We start from the raw sequence: 24,579 nt of genomic DNA, 5'->3' as shown, positions 1-24,579 counted from the left end.
CGATTCGGATGCCGCGTAGTGGAGGGATATTCGTTTTTCGTAGATCCTACGGTTTCCTTTTTTCTTAGATCAAAGCTTTACCAACAAATCAGTGCACAAAAGTGTTAGCTCGACAATGCTCGATATAAAATGAAACGAAACATACAGTTCGATAACGCAACTCACGTGTACGAACACACATGGTTACAGGAGAACCAATTGTCCGAGAGCGAAATGCTCTGGAGTTGTGTAGTAATCTCCACGTATATCCGAAGCTGGAGAGTGAAATATTCGTGAAAAAGCATGGAACGCGAGAGACGGACAAAGCGACGCGCAATCGAGGAACCGGCGCGGCGTGCGGCGTCGAGCGAATACGCTGCGCCGGGAGTATTTGTTAAAATGATGACGTTCAGGACCGGAAGCAATTAGAGGAAGAGCTTGGTCGTGCGCGCGAGTTTCGCATTCGAATACTTTTTGGCAAACACACCGAGAGACGCCACCCCTTACCTTTCGCCTACCTGGCTCACCCCCCACCCCCTCCACCGCAACGCGCTGCGTCGGTCTGAAGTTTCATCGTCGAGAGCTTTGATCTCTATCCGATTTCTCTCTTTCAGAGTCTTGAAATAAAAAGAAATATCGCTTCAATCCAGTTACCGGAGGAAATATTTCTGTACGCTTCGCGAATCACTCGTAGTATATCTTGAGATTATAAATTTGCTTTTTGGTTGTTTAGAATTACGCAAAACAACATAAATAAATTTTGTAAGCCCTTGCGAATTGTGAATCACGTGAAAATTATGTTTTCGCCAGATTAAACTTGCGTCCCCACTCTACCTTCCCCCTCTGCGACGCTTTTCCCCCACGCTTCCACCACTGCCCGGTCACGTGACGCGTTCCGCCTCCGTCGCGCACGTGTCACAGTGTCACGTGGCTAACCCCGGTACTGGCAAAGAGGGGGTAACTCTTTCCCCTAAATTTGAGTCGATTCCCCTGGTCCGTGCTCCAGCATCGAATAGGCATTCCAAGAATTTCACAAGCGATGACATTTCCCCACTAGAAATGCTACGCGATGACTATACGTCGAGACTCTCGAATGCTCCTCACGATCGATCTCCGCGGATGGTCGATCGACGATCGTGGCAGAATGTCGTGCACGGGTCACGCGATTTAATGCCACTCCAATGACTCTTCGGCGGTCGTTGTTCCAACGACAATGAGCCGGGCTGATACGTGGTCGCGCATATTTAGCCGACCACTTCCGGTTCCTCGCACACCGCATATACGGCATACACGGCACACACGCGGCATCCCTCGAAAACGACCAAAGTATGCACTTGGAACGAGAACCAGCCGCCTGGCGGGGACAGACATTTTTGTATAGGGGATGTCTGCGCGTCGAACAGAATTATGCTCGGTCAACAGACCGGAAAGAATGTCATTTTTGTGAATTATTTTGTCAACTGTTGTCGGACTTTATTGAAACAAACTGTCTCTATCGTTTCGTTACTTCAAGATATTCGATGATTTTGAAGTCGAGACTGATCTCCCGGAGGACCTGTTAATCCTTCTGTAATTCGCTTACATTCCCATGAAAATTCAGGGTGTCCCAAAAATGTTGTACTTCCTTGACAGCGATTCCCAAGGTCATTTAAAAGAACTTTCTCCTTTGCGAAAATGTTCTACACAGCTTTGTTAAGGAGTTCAACGAAAAACACGGACCAATTAGTGCGCGACTACTACCGAGAGGCGGGACTTGACGCAGAGGCGAGGTCCGCCCATTGGGCTGATTGGTCCGTATGTTTTCGGTGAGAACTCCTTAACGAAGCCGCGGAGAACATTTCCGCAAAGGAAAAAGTTACTTGAAATCAACTCAGGAATCACCCCTGTCAAGTACAACATTTTCATGTATGTATCTGTCGTTATTATAGCTAAAGGGCGCACACGCATGTACCTACGTAAAACGAGCCACTGGAAGGGTCTCCGGCACTTTCGTGAACACGATAGTCAATACGGAATGAAAGTAATGAACACGCATATGGCATATATGCCATATGGCATATGGCGCGTCGCGTCGCGTCGCGTCGCGTCACGTTCGTCTACCCTGTAATTAAAGCTTCACCTCTTTTCGACTCAAAGGTGCAAGCACAGGTGCGTAATTAAGATTTTACCCCTTTTCGTCTACAACCATCCAGTTGCACGGCAACCAGAATTTAAATGGACCACGTACGAAAGGTCTGTACGTACAGATAGAACTTACAAACGTATTACCTAGTCTCGCTTTTCGTTTTTTTTTACAATTGGAATAAAATATTATTCTAAGCGTAACTTTCAGCGTTGCTATATTGCAAGAAAGACGTCGTTGCAGTGGCGTAGCTACTAGCTACCGCGGAGCAGTTGGAGCATCTTGTGCCCCCAAGTAAGTAAGCTGTGCGGAAAGTGATAATCGGTCTTTCCCGTCACCTTGGTCACCCCCTCGGAAAGAGGGACCATGCAAGCTCGAAGACGCGACCATCCCTAGAGCCTTTTCCCTTGGCAAAATTTGGGATCAGGAAATTGGCATGAAATTACCCGAAAATTGACGCAACACACCGTTTAATGCAATGCGTGAACGCGTTACCACATCCACTACCCCCGGGCCACCCCCACGAGGAATTACAATTTGTCACCTAATCTTTTTTTATGCGATATAGCCACCCTCTGAAATCTCATTCCCATATTAGGGTGGATCTTACTTACTCTCGTGAAAATTCTTTGTCAAAATCTGTGCGAAAAAAATAATTGAAATAAAAAAGATAATGAAACCACACTTTAATTTTCAAATTCCAGACAAATTGTTTGTATTATCGTCCGACGTTTTCCTCGATTTTTTCGAAAACCGTTTGTTTTGCGAAAGAAGGTAGCAGAAATAATTTAGAACAGGCCTGGCCAACACGCGGCCCGCCGGGCGATTTTATATTTCTATCGAAACTTTTGTTTCTCGTTGTATGTATACAAAAAATATTAAATAAATGAAATAGTTTTATTCATTTTGTATTTGTATTACATTTTTTAAGAGCATATTTACCTAAAGTGCGGCTCGCTGTAACATTACGCGTCATCAAAGTGGCTCGTGAAACCATTTGGTTTGGCCAGGCCTGATTTAGAAGATATTCGAGAAAAACGATTTTGTGATCATTAATTATTTTAATGTTCAATCGTCTTGGGGCACGTTCTGCAGTTACCTGTGGCACTCAAACTTTGCACAGATTTTTTGTTAATTATTTGGAACAACCCTTGCGATGCCGTAAAAGAAATTCAGGAGTTACCCTAACATACACGTAGGTACAGGGTACACACTCAACCTAGTATAGGGAATGCGCTCGAGCGTGCTGGTATAATGAAAGTCTCAATTGAATTTTTTCCCCATCTTCGTGCGAGAATTTTTCATCGAGACGGAATTAATAAATTTTCATACCGCTCATGCGCTCACGGTCGATACCCTAACGCGATTCCGATCGAAAAAAAATTCAACCATGAAACGAGCGGAAATGTCTGTCCGCAAATTGGACGGATTCACGGAACGTGTAAACCGTTTAACAGCAACAAACTGTTATACACTATAGGCTCGGGAGAGAAGGGGGGTGATAGCTACAGAATAAAACAGAGGAGATGATGCGAGCGAAAAGAAGTTATGCGAAGCGTGTGACCGGAAGCGATCGAGCGGCACAATTAGCCGGAAACGAGGAGCCCTCGAAGGTGATGCACGATGGCCCGAAGGATGGACTCGTTCCGAGGATTTCCACCGAGATTCGATAAGATCGTGGATGACTCTCGAACCGAGCCAGTGGAACATTATCCCGGAGTTTCGTTTCTCGCTTCGCCTTTCGCTAACTGGCTCCCAGAGTTCCGGAGAGTGCTCAACGACAGTAGGGCCCTAAGACTGTTGCGCAATCTCAACGCGCCATTGTACTCCCTCGCGCCGCTACTTTCGCAAGCATTTAGCACAGTTTCTACAGAAACCTACGTAAACAACCTTTTTCCACTGTTTCTCTGTTCTGCATATGTAATATGCAGACTGCGGATCTATGCAGATCTATGCGGATTTATGCATTTATGAAGAAATTGATTGGGTGAAAATTAATTGATGATGAGGCTGAATACATGAGGCTTTATTTGAAGCGGTTAAAGAAGCACTATGGCTAAAGTTTTTAGCAATTAGTATTAAAAAAAAAATATACAAGGTGTGTCTGTTAAGTTATGTCACCATTTTTTAGGCATTTCCGGTAGTGTAATTAAACAATGTTTTAGACAAAAGTTTTTCAGTACTTGGTGAGCTACATGTTCGCATATTCTTAAGTCTGAAAAAATGATTTGCAGCGGCTCGAACGGTGCGCCTCGTTTTGGCCAGGTTGACCATGCGACAGGAACAGTACGCGAACAATTTAAATGAAACAGTTCGCCGAGCCTTTAAAGTCGCGGGTGTCGCAACGGCCACGAACGTAGCAACGGGTAGACCGTAGGTGGAACGAAGACGAGAAGACAGTTAGAGGAATCGAGTTAGCTACCTGCGTAAGTATCGCCCAGGAAAGAGAAGGTAAAAGGAATACATATGTTCGGATAGACAGACAAGCGTACAGAGAAAGAGGAAGAGAGAACACGTTCAGATGTAAGGAGGAAGATAACGGAAGAAGGGGAAGAGCGCACGCTAAGACAGGTGGTGCGGATAGTAACGTCTAACGGAAAACGTAGGCTGTGGGTCACAATAGCAGCTTATGCTTTATGCGGCCACATTTTATCATGGATTTCACACTGCGAACATTCTTCCAGAAATGCATCATTATTAAAAAAAAAATTAAATTAGATGGTAAGTAGACTGCGGATGTTTATGGAATTTTCAATTTTTCTTGGTAAATTTTAAGACAGTGGAATTAAATGAAATCTTATTTTCAGTAGTAGCCTTTGTAGATCTGGAATAAATAAAACTCATGAAGCATTTTTTAAAAATGTTCAGGTGCCATAAATGCATAAAGATCTGCAGTCTAGTGATAAGGGACATACTTCACATACTATGTCACATACTTGGTGCGAATACTACATGTACAGGATAAGGGAGCCAATTACTATGTCCTCGAGCGGGACTCCCAAATCAGTTACTGAATTGATTGAAAATATCATACAAAAATTTTTTAATTACTGTTATTACTATTTTTTTCTTCGTAATCTAACAAGGGAAGGACCCCAAGTGTCCGAATTCTATTTTGATCATTTTTTGTGAGATGATGGTATACGGATCCGCAATTATGTATGCAAAATATTAGGTGTAGTTACTCAATAGATTTAAAGATATAAACGATTAAAGTTTCATACTATTCGTATCAAACAAGGTATGAAACTTTAATTGTTTATATCTTTGAAACTATTGAGTAACTACACCTAATATTTTGCAGACATAATTAAGAATCCATATACCATCATATCACAAAAAATTATCAACATCGAAGTCGGACGCTTGGGGTCCTTTCCTTGTAAATGTGTTTTATATAGTGAATATAATACTATCTGCTAGAATTATTTACGCGCGTCTAACGTATGCAACTTGTGCATACGGGCAGAAGAAACGCAACAAACGCGATGAAGGCAAGAATGCAAGCGTATGGGTGGTTCGTCATATGGGTTACCTCGAAGCAAGATCGCGGCTAGAAGGACAGACTAACGGAAGTGAATTTTTTTTTTCCTTCAGTCGCGTTTCAGTAATTTCGCGTAGCGAGCAGGAAAACTTGAAAATATTTCAGCGTCCGGTAATTAACGTCTTGAGAGTCTCCAACCCCTGGGACCACGTTCTTTTGTCCGTGGACGATTGCGATCAGACGTTATTTTTCCATGGCCGACCGCGTCAAACGTAGAAAAAGGACAGACGGCGCGGCCGAAAACTTGCTGCACACCGTCAATTAAACAAATTATGTTGTGTATGGTAACAACACGCGGCCCGCTGTAACGTTACGCGTCATCAAAGTGGCCCGCGAAACCATTTGGGTTGGCCAGGCCTGTTTAAAATTATACATATTGGGTTGACAGGAAAGTAATGTCGGTATTTTGAGGTGAAATAAAAGCCAGTTTTGGGAAAATTTTTAAGTTTTAGCTACCAGAAAGATGGCAAAAGATCATCGAACAAAATGGAAAATATTCTACTGATTAAAGTTCATTGCTTGAATAGAAAACTTGGCTTTTATTTCACCTTAAAATACCGAAATTACTTTCTTGCCGACCCAATACATATTCGAATTTTTCATTTCCTGGCGTACGTTCGTTCCGTACTTCGAAAAGAAAAGAAAGAAGATCAAAGTCCCCAGAGAAATTGAATCATCGTCGCGCCGTTGTGCCCAGTCAACCTCTGCATACGCTTGACTTCTCTGGAGACGGAATACGCGATTACGCGGTACACGTAAGTACGTGAGATTCGATGAGCCTGGAAAACTCGCGAGATTTAGTGTTCGAGAAGCGGTAACGATGCAGTAACAAACGAACGAGCCAACAAGCAGACGAGCGAGTCAACAAACAAACAAGTGAACGAACGAGCCACCCTGTAATTTTTCTTTTCGTGTCTCCCGTGCAACGAATCATACACGAGAGGAGCGCCAGACGGCATTGTCCTTTTCTCGTAGTGCATTACGTAAATGAGGGTACACCGTGACCATAAGCATTGAATCCGCGCGAGTCACGACGCACGACTCCGCGTGTCCTTCTTTCCGGTTCTAATAATTGCACGAAAGACAATCACAGTCGCCGAAAGTGTGCGCGACGCGACGCGACGCGACGTCGCGACATCAAGCCCGATAAAGCTATTCTCAAGCTCGTTGACAGGGCACGTCGGAAATGTTGCACTCCGCTCGTTTTAATTGATCCCCGACTTTCAATGCTACGAGGTCTAGAGGTTCTAGCTACTTAACTCGTTGACAGCCGTGCGGGGACTTGTGTCCCCCTCTACCTCTCCCTTCTACGGCGCTATTCCCCACGCACCGAAGATGCTAGTAAAAATTAATTTCTTACTGAATGACACAATTTTAGGAAAAAATTCCAGCCGGTATGGCTATGGTTAAGGTGTACCCTGTTTAGAAAAGAACAGGAGTGGAAGTGAGTACGGGAAAAGAGACAGTCAGGAGAAATGCAAAACAAATGGGGCCCTGACTGTCCTCAAGGACATTAGAGAGCGAGAAAAGGGCTCTCAGTCCTACACGTATGTGGTTTCTTCAGTGGGTATTGGGGACACCGACCACCTGTGTCCCCCAAATCCCACACAACCCCTTCTGACAAGGGAAGGGCCCCAAGTGTCCGACTTCGATTTTGATAATCTTTTGTGAGACGATGGTATATGTATCCCTAAGGATGTCTGCAAAATATTAGATGTAGTTACTCAATAGTTTTCAAGATATAAACAATTGAACTTTCACACAGCTCAAATCATGGTATATCAACAAGGTATGAAAGTTTAATTGTTTATATCTTTGAAACTATTGAGTAACTACGCCTAATATTTTGCAGACATCATTAGGGCATCCATATACTATCGTCGCACAAAAAATTATCAATATCGAAGTCGGACTCTTGGGGTCCTTTCCTTGTGAGCGTACGTAAATGTATTTTTTCTCACGTCTTTAAAGAAAAAAAAGCTAAGGTCTACCCTAGTCCCCACTCTACCTTCCCCCTCTACAGCGCTACTATAATGCTAGTGAGAATTATTTAAATATTGCTGATCTATTCGAGCCAATGCTCGCAGTAACGTTTCTAACGAAGCTCTATGTGACCTATATAACATGTTTTTCTATACATATAAGTATGCTATATAAATACAAATTAAAAAAATATAAAATATACCATAGTCTACATAAATGTAAACGGGAAATAAAAGTCTAGTGGTTACAACCCTCTACTGGTTTACCCTACTCCTAACAATATACAGTAAATCACACAAATTTCGTAGACGTGCACTATTTTTTTGAGCTTCAAATACCGAGCCGAACGTAGAGAAGGACAGCTATGTAAAGAGAGACTGCGACTCTCCGCGTCTCTTTCTTTCCCATACGCCATACGCTGTCCTTCCCTGCGCCCGGAACTTTCATCGTCAACTAAACCACTAAATACAGTTGAGATTATATCGTGTGTTTGGTCTTATTTGAATCAGAAAAATGCCAGAAATATATTGGTGAAAGTTTCATAAAAAAATAAGTAATAATAAAAAGATTTTACATTGGTATTATGTATTGGATTGTAACATAAGTTCGTGGAGGTTTTATTTTCGCTTTTGTTCTGAATCAATTCACCTAAATTTTTATATTGGTATTACATTGTGAGAACACACGAGCCTTTGAACTGTGCCGACAACTAGTGGTTCACACCGATATACCCGGAGCCAAGATCAGATTACTACAGTGGAGGGGATATCTTTTTTGCATTCATCGTGTACGACTTTTTTGCGACCATAGAGTATTTACTGTACTGCACCAAATATTGGTTCATTTAGCGCGGCGATTATGAGCGTGCATACCTGTCAGTTTCTACGTTGTACAAACGCTCGCTTCATCTCCTCTTTCACCCACTCTTGCCGTTTAAAGAAAAAGTTTTTCTTTTAGACGGCCGTCCTAGATTACAAAATTGACGAAAGGCAGTTCGCGCTAGTACGACCCAGTTCGCGGACGACTTTAGACTTTAGATCTCGTCCGCGAGGCGACTCCCGACGCTCGACGCGCAACGTGTGCGATTAAAACACACGGGAACTCGAACGGAAAACCTATTCCCGATCGTTATCCGAGCGAGTCGATCCGCCTCGAGTGACATTCTTTCATTCGAGACGTGTCTCGCCACGTGCTTCAAAAAGTCCCAAACGCGGACTCTTTCTCTGCGAGCAATCTGGCTGATATTACTCCAAATCGCTCAACAAATATTTTTGTACGCTTCGTAACTATCTCGAGATTGCACGAGCCGTTCGTTTTGCGAACATACGTGGCGCAAGTTTCTCGGGCTATTTCGTCGACAGGCATTTTAAGTTGGAACTTCTATCTACAGTAAAGCCTCGATCTAAGAAAGACGGATATCCCCTCCACTGCGGGCCATACAGATGCCGCCAGAGTTGGGCAATGGAGGGGATATTCGTTTTTCTTAGATCAAGGCTTTACTGTAGATAGGAGTTCCAACTTAAAATACCTATCGACGAAATAGCCAAATGTACATTACGAAATGTACAATAGCAAAACGTACATTATCTTCCTTTTATTGTACGAAAAGTTCAAATTATGTGAAACGTCCTCCCACGTTGTTTCGATAGGACTGAATACACTCGGCACTGCACCTATAGAAAAGAATCGCGGCATACGAGCGACAACAGCAGAACTCGCGAAACTTTCTCCGATGCAGATTCATTTCCCGTACCGAGCGGCTTCCTGCGCGAAGGAAAACAATAAATGCTTTCCCCGTGACGGAAAGATTTCATTGAAGAGTGCAGAAAAAGAGGATGCCGCGTTCAACCGAACTTTCCTCCCTGCGTTCAATTAAAATCCTGTCGGCTCGTGTCTTTCGATCGCCTTTTATTTTTAGGTATGCATCGCGAATTCTACTCTGTTTTGCTATCGAGAATACGCCGGTAAAAAATAAATTGGAAACCCAAATATAGTAAAGCCTCGATCTAAGAAAATCCCTCGGGTCCGTGCTGTTTCTTAGAGCGTACACTTCTACTATTTCTACTAGTTTCAACTTCAAATACCTGTTGACGAAATAGCGAGGTATATAGGCCCCGCAGTGGAGGGGATATTTTTCGTAGACTGTACAGTTTCCGTTTTCTTAGATCAAGGCTGTACCTAAAAAGGTGAAGGTGTATGTTCGCCAACCGAGAAAGGGGACCCGAACAAAATTTTTATCCGAAGAAACGAGTGAAAACGTTTGCCAGTAAAAGTATGGGCAGCAAAACAATGATCTAGGCATATTACAACTACGCGCACGATTAAATTGCACCGGCAGGAAGCATTCCCCGATGCGCTCCTGTATCCTCGATCGATATTTAACTACCTCAAGGTTGTTTCTCGTAGGCAACGAGTACAGCCATGATCTCCATCCTTGACACGTTTGCGCCCACGAACGGGAAGTCGCGCGCTTAAAAAGCGGTAGAGTGGTAAAATGATAGTAGAGGGTTCGGTGTTTCCCCTCGCTGTTTCACGTGAAATTTGTGAAACTGCTCGCCGAAGGACGTTCAAATTGATATAGATATAGCAGAGTATGACGGTCAACCGAGGATCATCAAACGAAACTGAAACTATACATTATACGCAGCGGCTCTACTTAATACACCACCCACGTTTGAAACATTCCACAAGAAACACGCTAATAACATCCTCCGCAGTCCGGGAGTTCCAATCCCTCGGGCTTGCAAATACATGTGTCGGTCTACTCGAGGACACGGGGTTCACAACTTTGCAGCGTGAAAGCTGTTGCTCGTACATTAATAAAGGGTCCTCTGCCAAGAGGTGTCATTTTAAATTTTGCGCTATTTTTTATTTGCGAACGATATAGTCTCAGTTCGATACGTGGTTAGTAGAATTGTAAACAAAATTGTGCGAAAACTACCAAATGTAAAATTGTACAGGAACTATCAATTGTAATATTGTACAAAAACTATCAATTGTAAAATTGTACGAGAACTAAACATTGTAAAATTGTACAAGAAGTAAACATTGTAAAATTGTGCAAGAACTAAACATTGAAAAATTGTACAAGAAAAACATTGTAAAATTGTACAAGAAAAACATTGAAAAATTCTACAAGAAAAACATTGTAAAATTGTACAAGAACTAAACATTGTAAAATTATACACAAACTGTAAATTGTAAAAAATTGTACAAAACGCGGCGTTTTTTAATCCTGTATTTGTAGGATGCAATTTGCAGGGTCCAAGAAACTAAAATAAAACAACCATAGTAAACGTGCAAGTTGAACAATTATTGCAGAGAGATTATTATAGTACAACGATGCTACCCTCTTAACGGAATTAAGTGCAACCGCGATACCTTTTGTGTGCGAGCTTGAAAAGAGCATGTGCATGTATCGGTGACCGTCATGGCCACATTCAGCGTGCTCATCAAAATATTATTCCGCATCGAAAACACAGTTACAATGATAGACGCTTGGTTTCTACAATGATTACTTCCTGTGCATAAATGCGGCGTTCGAAACTGATGGTTGACGACGCACTATCGATCTGTCACCGGTGATTGTTCCGTGGTTGAAAAACTGGTTTACGCGATACCGCCATCAACGATCATAAGCGAGATGTTAGGAATTCGAAACTCGTGGCTTCTTCTTGGAGCCAACGTGTATACCCCCACCTCCCTTTCACTCTATCCTCTCCTCCACCTCTACCGTTTTAAACGGGGAACGTTGCGACTCGTTCCTTTCTTCCGCGGAGGCCACGCAATCAGTTTTTTCGAGGTTCGCGTGAAACAGGTATGTATTCGGAACGGTTACTGGAAGGTACGCGCGGCATTGGCAGCACGCCGACATGAATCCGAATTGCTCGCACGAACGAGAATAACCGAGATTCGCGAACATTAGAATTGGAATGAAGACGTTCCGCAGAATCTTCTATGCACCTTCATGCCCCCGAGCTCCCTCAAAGTTTCGGGGGCGGAGTGGTTTAGAACTAATTTTTCAACTTCTAGGATAATTTCAAATTTTAATGAAAAAGTAATGGGAGACTAATTTCTTTCCTATCGATTAATCAATTTTCAGATTTTTAATCCTTAACTAGTATACTGGAGTCCCTCATAACCCTGTATTGTACGAAAATTTAAATATCAACATTTTCTAACTTCTTTAGAACATTTGGATTATTTAATTCTAAATAATATACTTAAAAGAATCTCGAAAAAATTTATACCAAATTTTAGGAAGTCCCCAGGATGATATTTTACAATTAAACGCTATATCACTTAAGGGTTGAATTAAAGAAAGGAGATTGCGAACGAATATTGGATAAAATGCGGGTCTGAAATCGCCTCGGTGTCCGTAATGAGGTCTGGTTTACATTTCACGCTGGGGTGTCATGGTCTCCAGCCCTATCCCCAATTTATCTGGCTTCGAGGCTCGAGGCTTCAGGCTTGGAGGCGACAGGCCCCCAGAGTGTGACAAAAAATGCAGAAATGGCTTTAGGCCGTGGACATTCGAGCTCGAGTCTCTCGGAGATGTACATATGTATGTATGTACCATTAGAAATTATTCACCGATGTATGTATACAACACATGAACATTAGGCACATATTTTTATATGAATTATATTACTGAATTTATATTTTCGAATTCCTCCCATTGTACATATACCGAACTTTTTGCAACCGTCATCAATATTTAGGACATAATCGAATACTCCAAAAAAAACCATGTATACATGCAATATATAAAATATAATTTTGATAATTATTTAGAAAGAGGTGCTCCTCTCCGATTTTGATGAAATTTAATTACGTTATAGATTTCTACATTTTGAACAACTTTTTCTTTTTTATACATACATACATATGTATGTGTGGCCAGAGTCTGACTCTGTTTTCTTTCCGATCTTCACAACGTGTTTACAAAAACAGTAAACATAAACAGACGCCGCACCGGAGCAGGCTTACGTTGCCAGTTGCCACGGAGTGTGCACGAATACGGAAAATTCATTTCAGTACTAAATAGCAATAGTTTTTTGCGATTATGTATCTCGAAAACTGAAAGACCCCCTCATATGTGAAAAGGAATAAGTTCGAAATGTGTAGCTGCATCACATATTTATATTTCATGAAAGCACCTTTACAATTTCAATAATTGTCAAATGAATAATCATAAATAAAAAATCTAAAATGGGTCATTTGATCCCTCGTGGTAGGTGTAGTGTTAAAGCAGCTAGAGGGATGTCCCGTCAGGTGCCATTTACGAGAGACGCGAAACAGAACCGTTACCGGTTACCGCCAACCGGCTGGCATGATTTTCCAAAAGCCCGATACACAGAGCGCGACATATTCCTCGCGATACTCCTTGACTGTTACATACATACAGAATCCACAAATAAGTTTCACGGAGTGGTTCTCATCAACCCCTTGCCCTACGATATATTTTACGGTTTTAGTGATTAGAACTTTTTTGTAGTTCGTATAATTTCCTAAAAAAGTAGATAATTTATATCTACTGTATGCTTAGATACTCTCCAATAGCTGTACATTAAGAAAACCAAAGTAGAACTTGATTTCGGTTCAAAGGAAATACAGTAGCATACATATTTATTAGTAGACTGCGGAGCTTTATGCATTTATGGCTTCTGGAAATTTTCAAAAATGCTAGAATATAAAAAATTCCAGAGAATTTAGTACGATTTTGATTTATTTTCGAACCACAAAGACCACTACCACTGGAAATAAGATGTGACGTGATTCCACTTTCTTATAGGTCGCCTACAAAAATTAAAAATTGCATAGACATCCGCAGTCTATTACAGACTCTGTTCAGAATCTTCATCAAGATATTATAGGGTTAAAAGCGAAAAGAAATCAAATGAAAGGGAAGACTAACCGTTGCGTTGTATGTATGTAGCAGGTATTTACATGCGCGTCGCTACCACCGGCGATAATCCACGTGCTGAGAACACACTGGGTAACACAACGCGCAACGTGCACACAGGCAGACAGAGTGACCGACCGACAGACAGACAGACAGAAACACACTCGCGGCAATGAACTAGGGATGAGGTGAAACGTCAGTATCACAAACGCGCCTCGGGGAACAATATGCGAAACACGTCGCGCGCGCCCGATGTATACAGGTACACCGATACAACACTCCGAAAAAACAAAAGGCACGGCGGGAAAAACAGTGGAAAAACACGAAGCGCCACGAAAACAAAACGCACGCTAGTAATCGTCTCGCGTGGCCGGCTGTGACTCTACTCTGCTCTACTCCGGCTCGGCTCCTGGCTTCGTGCTTCGGCAGTTGGCGCGACACTCCGATGAATCCCCTCCACACGGCATTTCCCCCACCAACGACTTCTACTTCCAGTTTACACTTCCGATCTTCTCGGCAACGTTCGACAGTTCTCGGCAGTTTTCGGCACGATCGGCGCGGCGCGGCGCGGCTCAACGCACAGTGCGAACTGGTGCGAACAAACCTGGCATGTTTCCAACGAGTGTAAAAAGTATACGTACGCCCTTTAAAATAGAGTAACTTTTTTATAATTGTGTCAAACGACCTGATTTTTTATAATCAATTAGAAGCATTGGTTTACGAAATGATATGCAAAAAAGATTTTCTAAATAATTATAATTTACAAGGTTACATGCAAAGATGAGAAAGGCATTTTTTAAAACTTTTTTATTTGGGTCCTTAAAGAAAATTTAAAATATATGTTTTGTATATATCTATAGTAGTTACACTCGTAGAAGAAATCGATTAACACACACGAGCTGCAAGCGGTAAAAATGGTGAAATCGTAGTTTTGCACGACATTTGATCAGTTTCTGCTTAAAATTCACAGAATCGTACATCTTTCGATGCGTGTCGTTTTTCCTGCGTCAGCCAATTTCGATGAAATTTTCAGTATCCGTATAACTAACATAGATCTACAAAACATATATTTTAAATTTTCACTAAGGGCTCAAATAAAACAGTTTTAACAAATACCTTTTTCATTTTTGCATTTAACCTTGTAAATTATAATTATTTGGAAAATCTTCTTTGCATATCATTTCGTAAACCAATGCTTCTAATTGATTACACAAAGTCAGGTCGTTTGGTACAATTATAAAAAAGTTATTCTATTTTAAAGGGCGTATGAATACTTTTTACACTCGTAAAAAGTACCAGTTATTTTTAAGGCTCGGTATATATAGGTTCAGTGTTAATTTTTTTGTTAATTCCATTTTTTGTGAAAAATTACCATTGCATATACATTAGTAAAGAAATGTAGATTTTTCGAAAAAAATTTTGCTTCTTGAACACATTTTAAGGGTTGAATAAAAGCTCTAGAAGCTATGCTATCGTACATGAAAAATGTCACAATTTCCATTGTGCGTAATTGTTCGATAAATGTAAATTTTATTGTTCATTTGTTAGGAAAACTCAGCTCACATTCAAAATTTAAATCAACTAAAGATGTATGTAACAGCATCAACGACACACTCACATGTCTAAATTTCAAGGTGTTAAATGGTGGTACAGGCTAATATTGTAGAGTATAAAACTGGCACGGTTTGTACACACAGTTGATACGAATAAAAATGCAAGCTGGAAAATTGAAATATTTTATTTAAAAAATTATGTCTATCATGTAGTTTTCTTATTTTTACTTTCACCATTTTCGATATTGACGTCTTTCTTCAACTCGTATATCTGTAACAGAGGTATATTTAGATATGCCTGCTTGATAACTTAGCTAATATGTATATTGCTCAGAGAAAAGTAGATCACGTATCAAAGTCTTAAGCGCTAGGGAAAAATGGAAGGTATACATATACTAATATTTTATTATGTACGCAATTAAATTATTTGTCTGCAACTTTAGGAGTTGAATCATTATATGTTGAATTATTATATAGCTGTACCTGGATATACGCTTCAGTCAATGTTATCATTTGTGGTAGAATTTGAGTTACGTGTAAGTCTTGCAATTCATACCACTGACCGGTAGCTCTGTGTAAAATGTGAACCCTATATGTTCCTTGACCAGGCTCACCGTCGTGAACTATATTTGCTACTAAATCGTACGTTGTACAAGGATGTCTCTGTTTCACTTCGGGCGTTAAAATATCTCCAAAATCTACATTCCTGAAAATAATGTAGTATGTGCGAATTACAAATAGATTTTATTTTTCTCGAACGTCAAAAATAGAAAAATGACTTACTTCACTGGAAAATTAACTATAGTGGGATTTTTCTCTACGAAAAATGTGTTTTTTGTGAATCTCTGAAAAGGAGAATCAATATGAGTGTATCGATCGATTTTATAATTAGCAGACAGCGGATTTTATGCGTTTATGACAAAAATGAGTAGGTACAATTTATAACAGTAACACTATTACAAAAATTTAAAAATACGGTTATATTATTTGCAACATATTAAACATATTGGAAAACAAAATTTTGTATTCCATTCCATTTTGTTGCAATTCAGATAGAAAATTTTTATATTGCATAAACATCCGCTGTCTAATAATTAGTTATAGAATACTGTTTGATACCTACTTTTATGTAAAGTATTAGGTAAGGAGGAAGTTCTGTAATTTCAAATCTTTTCATAAAATTCTCCTTGTAAGTTTTATATTCTTTTTCGGTCACTGCATTGAACTTGTTCAATAGCGTATACAAATTGACCTATCGGAATAGAAAAGATGTATTTTTTGGTATAGTTTTCGTGCGTAGATAATTATCGTACACTTACTTGAGGAATTATATTTTCAGTAAATTGGTCTTTGAAAAGAGGTGGTGGAGGTAAGTCGCATGTTAAATATAAAAATGGACTCTCTGTTACCGTTTCACCGTATTCTACGGTATGAAGCAATTCGCTTCTTTGATTCTCATCTAATTCGAGAGGTGGAATTTTTCGCGTATATATACGCATATGACCCAAAAACGTTTTGTACACTATACTAGAATCACGTTTCTTCGTACCGTTTAATGCTAAGTGCAAAGCATTTAAAAACCACGATAGAAAATCGATTGGATCACCTAGAAGTTTCATTTTAATATATATATATATATATATATATAGCATACATTATAATTAAAATATAGAATCTAGAATATATAGAATATAGAATATGTAGATATATAAATATAGAATATATAAAATATAGAATATGGAATATACATAGAATATATAGAATATAGAAAATATTGAATATAGAATATATGTAGAATATATTGCATTATATACCCTGTTCCGTAAACTGAAATCGTTTTTTACTCCATAAAACGACAGCTTGTAACATTTCGTGTGGACTGACGTGCGCTTTAAAGTTACGTGGGTTCCATAATTTTCTCATTAGTTCTCCGAAACGTTGAACTAAAAGGTAGGAAGAATCACCCGGTGGTCTTTTTACATGAGAATAATTAGACTCTCTTAAGAAGAAGTCCCTTAGAGGTGTGACATGAGAAAGTGCCTGAATAACATAATTTTCGTTTTTTTATCGCTATGGATTACCTTCAAGTTATATGTATATTTAAGTATAACTCACTTGTAATATGACATTGCAATAATCGTTTGCTTTTATATTATTCATCCCCACGATACCTGGAGAATATAACGAGCCATCTATAGCTCTCGATAACTTATCGCTTTTATCCAACTGAGCAATCTGTGCTTTGTCGAATGTTGGATTCAAAACATATTTTATGTCGTCTAACGATGAATCTGAATAAAACATCGTTTATTATTTCATGTCGGCATATCTTCCAATCGATATGTAAAATAACAAGAGAACTTACCGATTATTTCATAATTATCTGGTAAACAATAAAATTTTAAAGTATGCAGATTAAGAAATACATGATGACTTTCTGCTACGCTATGTGTGTACGCATGAGTATTAGTACCTCTACCCTGGAAATACTTTCCACATACCAAACAAGCGTATACATTAATCCTCGATAACGATACTGAACACAATTTCTCAAAATCGAAATCTAAAAATTGTCGGTTTATCGTGTCTAAATATGGACATAGTCGTGGTGCTTCGGAGTTCGTCCTCATGAATTTAGCATTTTCTAAAATAAAACAAATTAATGCATTTATAACTTAACCTATTTTTAGGTTAGAAACCAATAACAAATACTTATTTACGTGTATATATAAATGAATGCGATCTCTTACTTTAACATAAATCGATCCGATGTAAAGTGGTTCGAAAATAACGTACATTGATAATATAAAAAATTCTAATTCAATTCAATAGACAAATAAATTCAAGAATCGCCTAACCTCAAAATTCAAATTATGTAAACAATGAATTTTATCACTGACATTCCTACTTACAGTGAATGTCAAAGAGGGAAACAATTGGAAATGGTAAAAAATATAATTATAAATACTCACTTTCGTTATCATCGTCCGTATCACTCTCATCTTCCCGTAACTTTCTTTTTTGTTGATTCTCCTTTTTATTAGTCGCCATTTTCATTAAAGATCGAAGGAAGACATGTTTGGACATGTTTTCCACGGTGCATTATAATGCATGTTTTCATATGTTCAATGTTTTATTCATATACCGGCGTAAATGCTACATTTGTACTATGTTACATGAATAATTACACAAACAAATGACAACCAACAAATGAAAAATGTCTGTTATCCAATTATCTAATAACAAAGACTCATAATTAATATTTCAATTTTTGTCAATGTCAATTGTACGTAATAAATTTCGAAAAAGTGATCAATCGCGCTATCTATTGGGTTGGCAAGAAAGTAATTTCGATATTTCAAGGTGAAATAAAGCCTAATTTTTTTATTCAAGCATTTTCTCTTTTGTTCGATAATTTTTTGCCAAAATGAATAAATAAGAAAATATTTTATAGATTAAACTTCATCGCTTGAATAAAGAAAATCGGTTTTCGAAGAAACTTTTTCTCCAACCCAATATAAAGTCTTCTAATATTTGCACACATATTTTTGTCACAAATTCATAAAATCCGTAGTAATAATTTTATAGATAATCATTGCTAAGGACAAAGTGAGATTTCTATTCGTCTTGTGGAGCAGATATGGAGCATACGTCTGGTCTGCCCACTGATATATACATATGACATATAGTATACAGGGTGTCCCAGAACAAGTGTCGTTCCTTGAAATGGGAGGTTCCTGAGACCATTCTAAGAGACATTTTCTTTTGCGCCAATGTCAACTGCGGTTTAGTTTAGGAATTATTAACGAAAAACACGGACCAATCAGAGCGCGCCCTGGGCCGCCGCGTCGTCACGGCGTACCGCGACACTCGCTTGCCGGCGCGGCTTGGCGCGCCGGGCCAGGGCGCGCTCTGATTGGTCCGTGTTTTTCGTTAATAACTCCTAAACAAAGCCACAGTTGACATTGGTGCAAAGGAAAATGTCTCTTAGAATGGTCTCAGGAACCTCCCATTTCAAGGAACGACACTTGTTCTGGGACACCCTGTATATATCAGTGCGTCTGCCTCAGTGGCTCAGTCCAGTGATGCCAGAGCTGTGGTACTGTGGTACTAAACCATACCCCCACCATAGTGGGGGATACAGTAGAGTGATACGCTGGCGAGTGTAGCGCGCGGGCGCGTTGGAAAACAACGTAGGGGCAATAGTAGGCTATGGTGGGGGTATGGTTTAGTACCACAGCTCTGGCATGTCTGCCTTGCTGCAGTGCTTCGATTGAACCCAACTTTTTTGATACGATGGATGGCCGCTAGAGGCGCTGCGCGGAAAAACAGTAACGTATCTACTATTCGGTAGATGAAATGGGGTTCCTTGAGCACCCCGCAGAATTTAAAAAAATTTATATGATTTGATTCTGAAAAATGAATGTATAACAAGTGTATTTGTGTATATTTTGCAACTCGTAGGACACGTCCTGGAGTCTTTTTGTCCGGTAAGATTATTTCGATACATTCCCGCCAATATAACTGCCTCAGGGCTCTGGCCGCTCTGCTACCCAATAGTAGATACGTTACTGTCTTTCGGCGCACCGCCTCTAGCGGCCATACATCGTATCAAAAAAGTTGGGTTCAATCGAAGCACTGCCTTGATGGTGTGATCGGCAGCAAAATGGCGGCGAGCGACTCTCACGCGGACGACAGTCTTTATCCGATCGCTGTTTTAATCGACGAACTAAAAAACGAAGATGTACAGGTAATTCGGAATGTGCTAAAACTCAATATTACATAGTTGTAAAATAATCGGCTTGCTGAGGCACGTACAGCCACCGGAGAAGATACAGTGTCAAGGCGGCTGGAGCGGCAGCGTACTGCCGAGCAAAATATACGTTTATAGTCTCCTGTCAGTTTACTATCAATGTTCTACTTCTCATATTAATACATCCAACGTTCTTATTCGAGCCTGCAACAATTATCTCGATTGCACTCTCCGAGCGTACAAAACTTCCGGCCGAGGAAATCTATTATACTGATAGGATAGAACAAAAGCATTGAAGATGCTAATTAAATTAATCCCATACTTGTGTTTCCATAGAATCTTTTGTGTTACAGTTACGGTTGAACTCGATAAAGAAGCTATCTACGATCGCTCTTGCTTTGGGCGTTGAACGAACACGTAGTGAATTAATACCATTTTTAACGGAGTCTATGTACGATGAAGACGAAGTTCTCCTAGCATTGGCAGAACAACTTGGACAGTTCACGCCTCTTGTAGGAGGTCCAGAATATGTTCACTGCTTATTGGTAATAATATTGTTTACGATGTTGTCTTAATTTCAACTGTTATAAAATTACATCATTCAATACTTTCAGTCTGACTGTTCAATCAGACTGTCATTCCTGATTGACCGTGTAGGGGCCACTATACAATACTTAAATGTCTAGTAATTGAGATTAGATACCAAATATTTAATAATCTAAACAATGGAGCCTCAGAGTCACTCGAGTGCTAAGGGCTAATTGATCACAATATTTTTATCAGTAGTAGGATTTTGTACTACAATATAATATTAACACTGTAGATACTGGAAGCTTATCACTATCAACTTCAGCATAATGCTCCAATTCGATACGAGCCCGTGTATTAAGGACGCGTGTACTCGACTAATATTTAAATTTAATTTTCTTGAAAACAAGCCTCCCACACAATTTCGTTATTCCTGATTTTCGTGTTATTTCTAGCCATAGAATCGACCTGGCCTAATTTGTACCATGAATTGTGAGACACCCTGTATATTAACAATATAATATATAATATTTGTACTACAATAATTTATCTCTTCATTGCGATGCAATAAGTTCTCTACCATAGGGGTGAAAATTTCACATAATGTTAAACCTATTATTAAAACCGGTCATGCCCGATTGAGCTAGAAGTAGCTAGACAGTTTGTGCAAAATTGGGCGCATGGGGTCTTGTAGGACCCCAATATAATGTTTCAATTCAAATAAAGCGACCATTTTCGTTGTAATTAATTATTTACCTACATCAGTTAGGTCCCTGTTAATATTTTGTACCCCAGATCTAACTTGGACCAAAAATTCTTCTAGGAAATATCATTTTTATCTAAAAGGAACTTGTTCTCAGAATTTCAGCAAAATCGGAGCATAGAGGTTTTCAAAATGACAGAGAGTGACGCTAAAAACATTCTTCGAAAAATGTTGGGCCTTAAATTTCGACTCGCCGAAAATTCTCGCAATGTTTTCATGTAAAATGAAGCTATTTGCAAACTTTCAGCGAAATCGGACGTGACCGGTTTTCGGAAGTGCAGTGAAATTTTAATATTAGAAATAGACATTCATACGAAATTTTCTTTTATTTAGAAACCATTAGAGACCTTGGCCACAGTTGAGGAAACAGTAGTTCGGGACAAAGCAGTGGAATCATTGAGAACAATTGCTGCTCAACATAGTCCACAAGATTTGGAGGACAAGTTTGTTCCCTTGATAGATCGCTTAGCAGGAGGAGATTGGTTTACCTCGAGAACCTCGGCATGTGGCCTATTCAGTGTCTGTTATCCACGAGTTAGTCCATCAGTTAAATGTAAGGAAGATAATCTCAGTTTTGAGATACGGGAATATGCAAAATTAATTTATATATTTGTGTTTTTTTATCCACGCGTAGCATCTTTACGATGTCATTTTCGCAAATTGTGCCAGGATGACACACCGATGGCACGTCGATCTGCTGCTTCGAACTTAGGAGAATTTGCAAAAGTTATGGAAATTGAATATGTGAAAGCAGATTTAATTCCCATGTTTGTCATTTTAGCACAAGATGAGCAAGTAAGGCGACATCAAAATTATTCCTTTCGCTACAGTGACAATTAGACTGTGGATCTTTATGCGTAATTAAAATGTTCAACATCGATTGCAGGCAGCAGAAGTTAAATACAAATACATATCACCTCCTAATAATTTTTTACACCTGAAAACAACATAACACTACTGTTAGATACTTCTAATTTTTCACTGTTTTTTATATTTCACCTAGCCAATTTCTTCATAAATGCATAAAAATCTGCAGTCTAGTGGTAATCATTCATAGGACTCACATAATATTTAAACTCCACAGGATTCTGTGCGTCTCTTAGCTGTTGAAGCTTGTGTCAGCATTGCAGCTTTGTTGCCACGAGAAGATGTAGAACAATTAGTTATGACCACACTTCGACAGTGTGCAACTGATCAGTCATGGCGTGTACGCTATATGGTCGCAGATAAATTTACTGATGTAAATACCCTTTTCTATATATACTCTTCTTGTGGACAATTGGATCACGCATAATTATTCATCGTTCTTAATCTCTATTTATTATGTTCCAGCTGCAAAAAGCTGTCGGTCCAGAAATTACAAATATAGATCTTGTACCAGCATTTCATGTACTCTTAAAAGATATAGAAGCCGAAGTGAGAGCTGCAGCGGCAGATAAAGTTCGCGACTTTTGTCAGAATCTTGATAAATTCAATCAAGAATCCATAATTATGACGAATATATTACCTATAGTTAAAGAACTCGTATCAGATCCAAATCAACACGTGAAATCGGCTTTAGCAAGTGTTATAATGGGTCTTAGTCCAATACTTGGGAAACATAAGTGCGTATAAATGTTTTATATCGATATACAAGTAATAATTAGACAGCGAATCTTTATGCAAAATTAAAATTTTCCACCTGAATTGCATTTTTATTATGCATAAAGATTGGCCGTCTAGTAATAATATAATCGATTACACGGCAATAGTATTAAAAATGTCTAAATTTACAGTACGATCGAACATCTCCTACCTTTATTCTTGTCACAACTTAGAGATGAATGTCCAGAAGTGCGACTCAACATTATCAGTAATTTAGAATGCGTTAATGAAGTAATCGGTATACAACAACTTTCACAGTCACTTTTGCCAGCTATCGTAGAGTTGGCTGAGGATTCGAAATGGCGAGTGAGATTAGCCATTATAGAGTACGTATGTCTGATAATACGCTTCACTTCTAGATTGGTTATTTAAAATATTAAATGTAAACATGATCTAGGTACATGCCATTATTAGCTGGACAGCTTGGAGTTGAATTTTTCGATGAGAAATTAAATTCTCTGTGCATGACTTGGCTGGTAGATCACGTGTACGCTATCAGAGAAGCGGCAACATTAAATTTGAAAAAGTTGGTGGAGAAATTCGGACCAGAATGGGCACAAAATACAGTAATACCAAAAGTACTAGCAATGTCGAGAGATCAAAATTACCTTCACAGAATGACCTGTCTGTTTTGTATCAACGTGAGTACAACCATTATTAAACATGATGTATTGCTTTTGCATTTTGATCATTGTATTTATCTTTGACTTAATCGCAGGTATTGGCCGAAGTGTGTGGTCCAGAAATAACAACAAAGGTAATGCTTCCAACAGTGTTAGGAATGGCCACCGATAATGTTGCCAATGTACGATTTAACGTTGCGAAAACTCTACAAAAGATTGGACCTTGTCTTGAGCCTTGCGCAGTGCAAGCTCAAGTGAAACCTGTACTTGATAAGCTCAATACCGATAGCGACGTCGATGTGAAATACTTTGCTTCTGAAGCAATTGCAGGCATCGCAGGTGAAGTATTTAATTCTAAAAGTAAACTGTAAGCTGAATTATTTAACGCGTTCCGTGCCAAGTTTTTGCTCGACTTCTCATTCAGGCCATTTGATGATTTCACGAAAGATTGATACATTATCGCACAATATTCAATTATATTATAACACGGAACGTGTTAAAACGAGAGAAAAAAGAACTGTACGTATCGCGAAGTCCGAAATTGTATGTGTATATCTAATCTTTATTATCGTTTTCTCTTTTTATTCGATTTTGAAACAGAAGACTACGATTTTAATCTTGGTAAATATTCTCGATGAACGTTTGTTATACAATGCGTACTGTGTTTCAGCGTAGGTTGAGCAAGAAAAGAAATTGCATTTAAATTTTATCCATCAGTATCCAACTTCGACCTGAAGAAGTAACCTGCCGCAATATTTACACTTACACATGGCAACAGGTAACATTATTGCACAGTCAGAGCAGATCTAATGTCGAGAAATATAAACTTCAAATTAGTAGTTCATATTAAGCGATATTTTAAGTTCTGTTATATCTGTATATCTATAATTATATTACTTATTAAATAATAAATTTAATTGGTAAAATGTATTTCTTACACGTACCTAAATAATTATCGCAAAGAAAATAATATAATAAATGGTACCTCGAAATCATTCCTAGATAAAAATATCGGACGCCTCATTATAATCTGCTCATCCACATATACTGGTCAACAAATTTATTTTCATCTTTTATCACCGTTTTATTAATCAGTATTTTAATTTGATATGTACACGTAATATTGTTAAGTATTGTCTTTGTAAACATAATAATAAATTAATAATAATCAATAATTCTTAT

At 39.0% G+C, this 24,579-nt stretch overlaps 3 protein-coding genes across 8 annotated transcripts in view; 1 reads left to right on the top strand and 2 right to left on the bottom strand.

Moving 5' to 3' along the window:
* The window catches only part of LOC143212937 (rap guanine nucleotide exchange factor 2), a 140,889-nt gene extending 126,969 nt beyond the window's left edge, over positions 1-13,920 (bottom strand). For all 5 annotated transcript variants that reach the window (XM_076432262.1, XM_076432263.1, XM_076432264.1 and 2 more), the window contains exon 1: positions 13,546-13,920. The gene's annotated coding sequence lies outside the window, so the exon portion shown is untranslated. The remainder of the gene's footprint in view (positions 1-13,545) is intronic.
* Positions 13,791-18,388, bottom strand: Usp39 (ubiquitin specific protease 39). The gene is made up of 9 exons (XM_076432278.1): positions 18,059-18,388; positions 17,452-17,730; positions 17,202-17,377; positions 16,901-17,126; positions 16,406-16,692; positions 16,210-16,338; positions 15,870-15,931; positions 15,570-15,792; positions 13,791-15,357 (listed from the first exon to the last, which is right to left on the bottom strand). Exons 1-9 carry the CDS (start codon positions 18,171-18,173, stop codon positions 15,292-15,294), a joined length of 1,563 nt encoding a protein of 520 aa, XP_076288393.1. The 5' UTR covers positions 18,174-18,388; the 3' UTR covers positions 13,791-15,291.
* A 1,286-nt stretch (positions 18,389-19,674) lies between these two features.
* Positions 19,675-24,572, top strand: Pp2a-29b (Protein phosphatase PP2A regulatory subunit A). Of its 2 annotated transcripts, XR_013009874.1 has the most exons (11): positions 19,675-19,836; positions 20,193-20,384; positions 21,464-21,683; positions 21,765-21,925; positions 22,215-22,370; positions 22,463-22,734; positions 22,906-23,100; positions 23,172-23,415; positions 23,493-23,736; positions 24,073-24,175; positions 24,400-24,572. XR_013009874.1 is itself a non-coding variant. In XM_076432714.1 (10 exons), exons 1-10 carry the CDS (start codon positions 19,753-19,755, stop codon positions 24,075-24,077), a joined length of 1,773 nt encoding a protein of 590 aa, XP_076288829.1. In that variant the 5' UTR covers positions 19,675-19,752; the 3' UTR covers positions 24,078-24,572. The 2 variants fall into 2 exon arrangements, 1 of the variants encoding a protein (XP_076288829.1); XM_076432714.1 differs by having other exon boundaries at positions 24,073-24,572.
* Positions 24,573-24,579: the final 7 nt, after the last annotated feature.

The sequence above is a fragment of the Lasioglossum baleicum genome, chromosome 10 (genome assembly GCF_051020765.1).
Source record: "Lasioglossum baleicum chromosome 10, iyLasBale1, whole genome shotgun sequence".
NCBI lineage: Eukaryota > Metazoa > Arthropoda > Insecta > Hymenoptera > Halictidae > Lasioglossum > Lasioglossum baleicum.
This window is presented reverse-complemented; position numbering and strand designations above follow the sequence as displayed.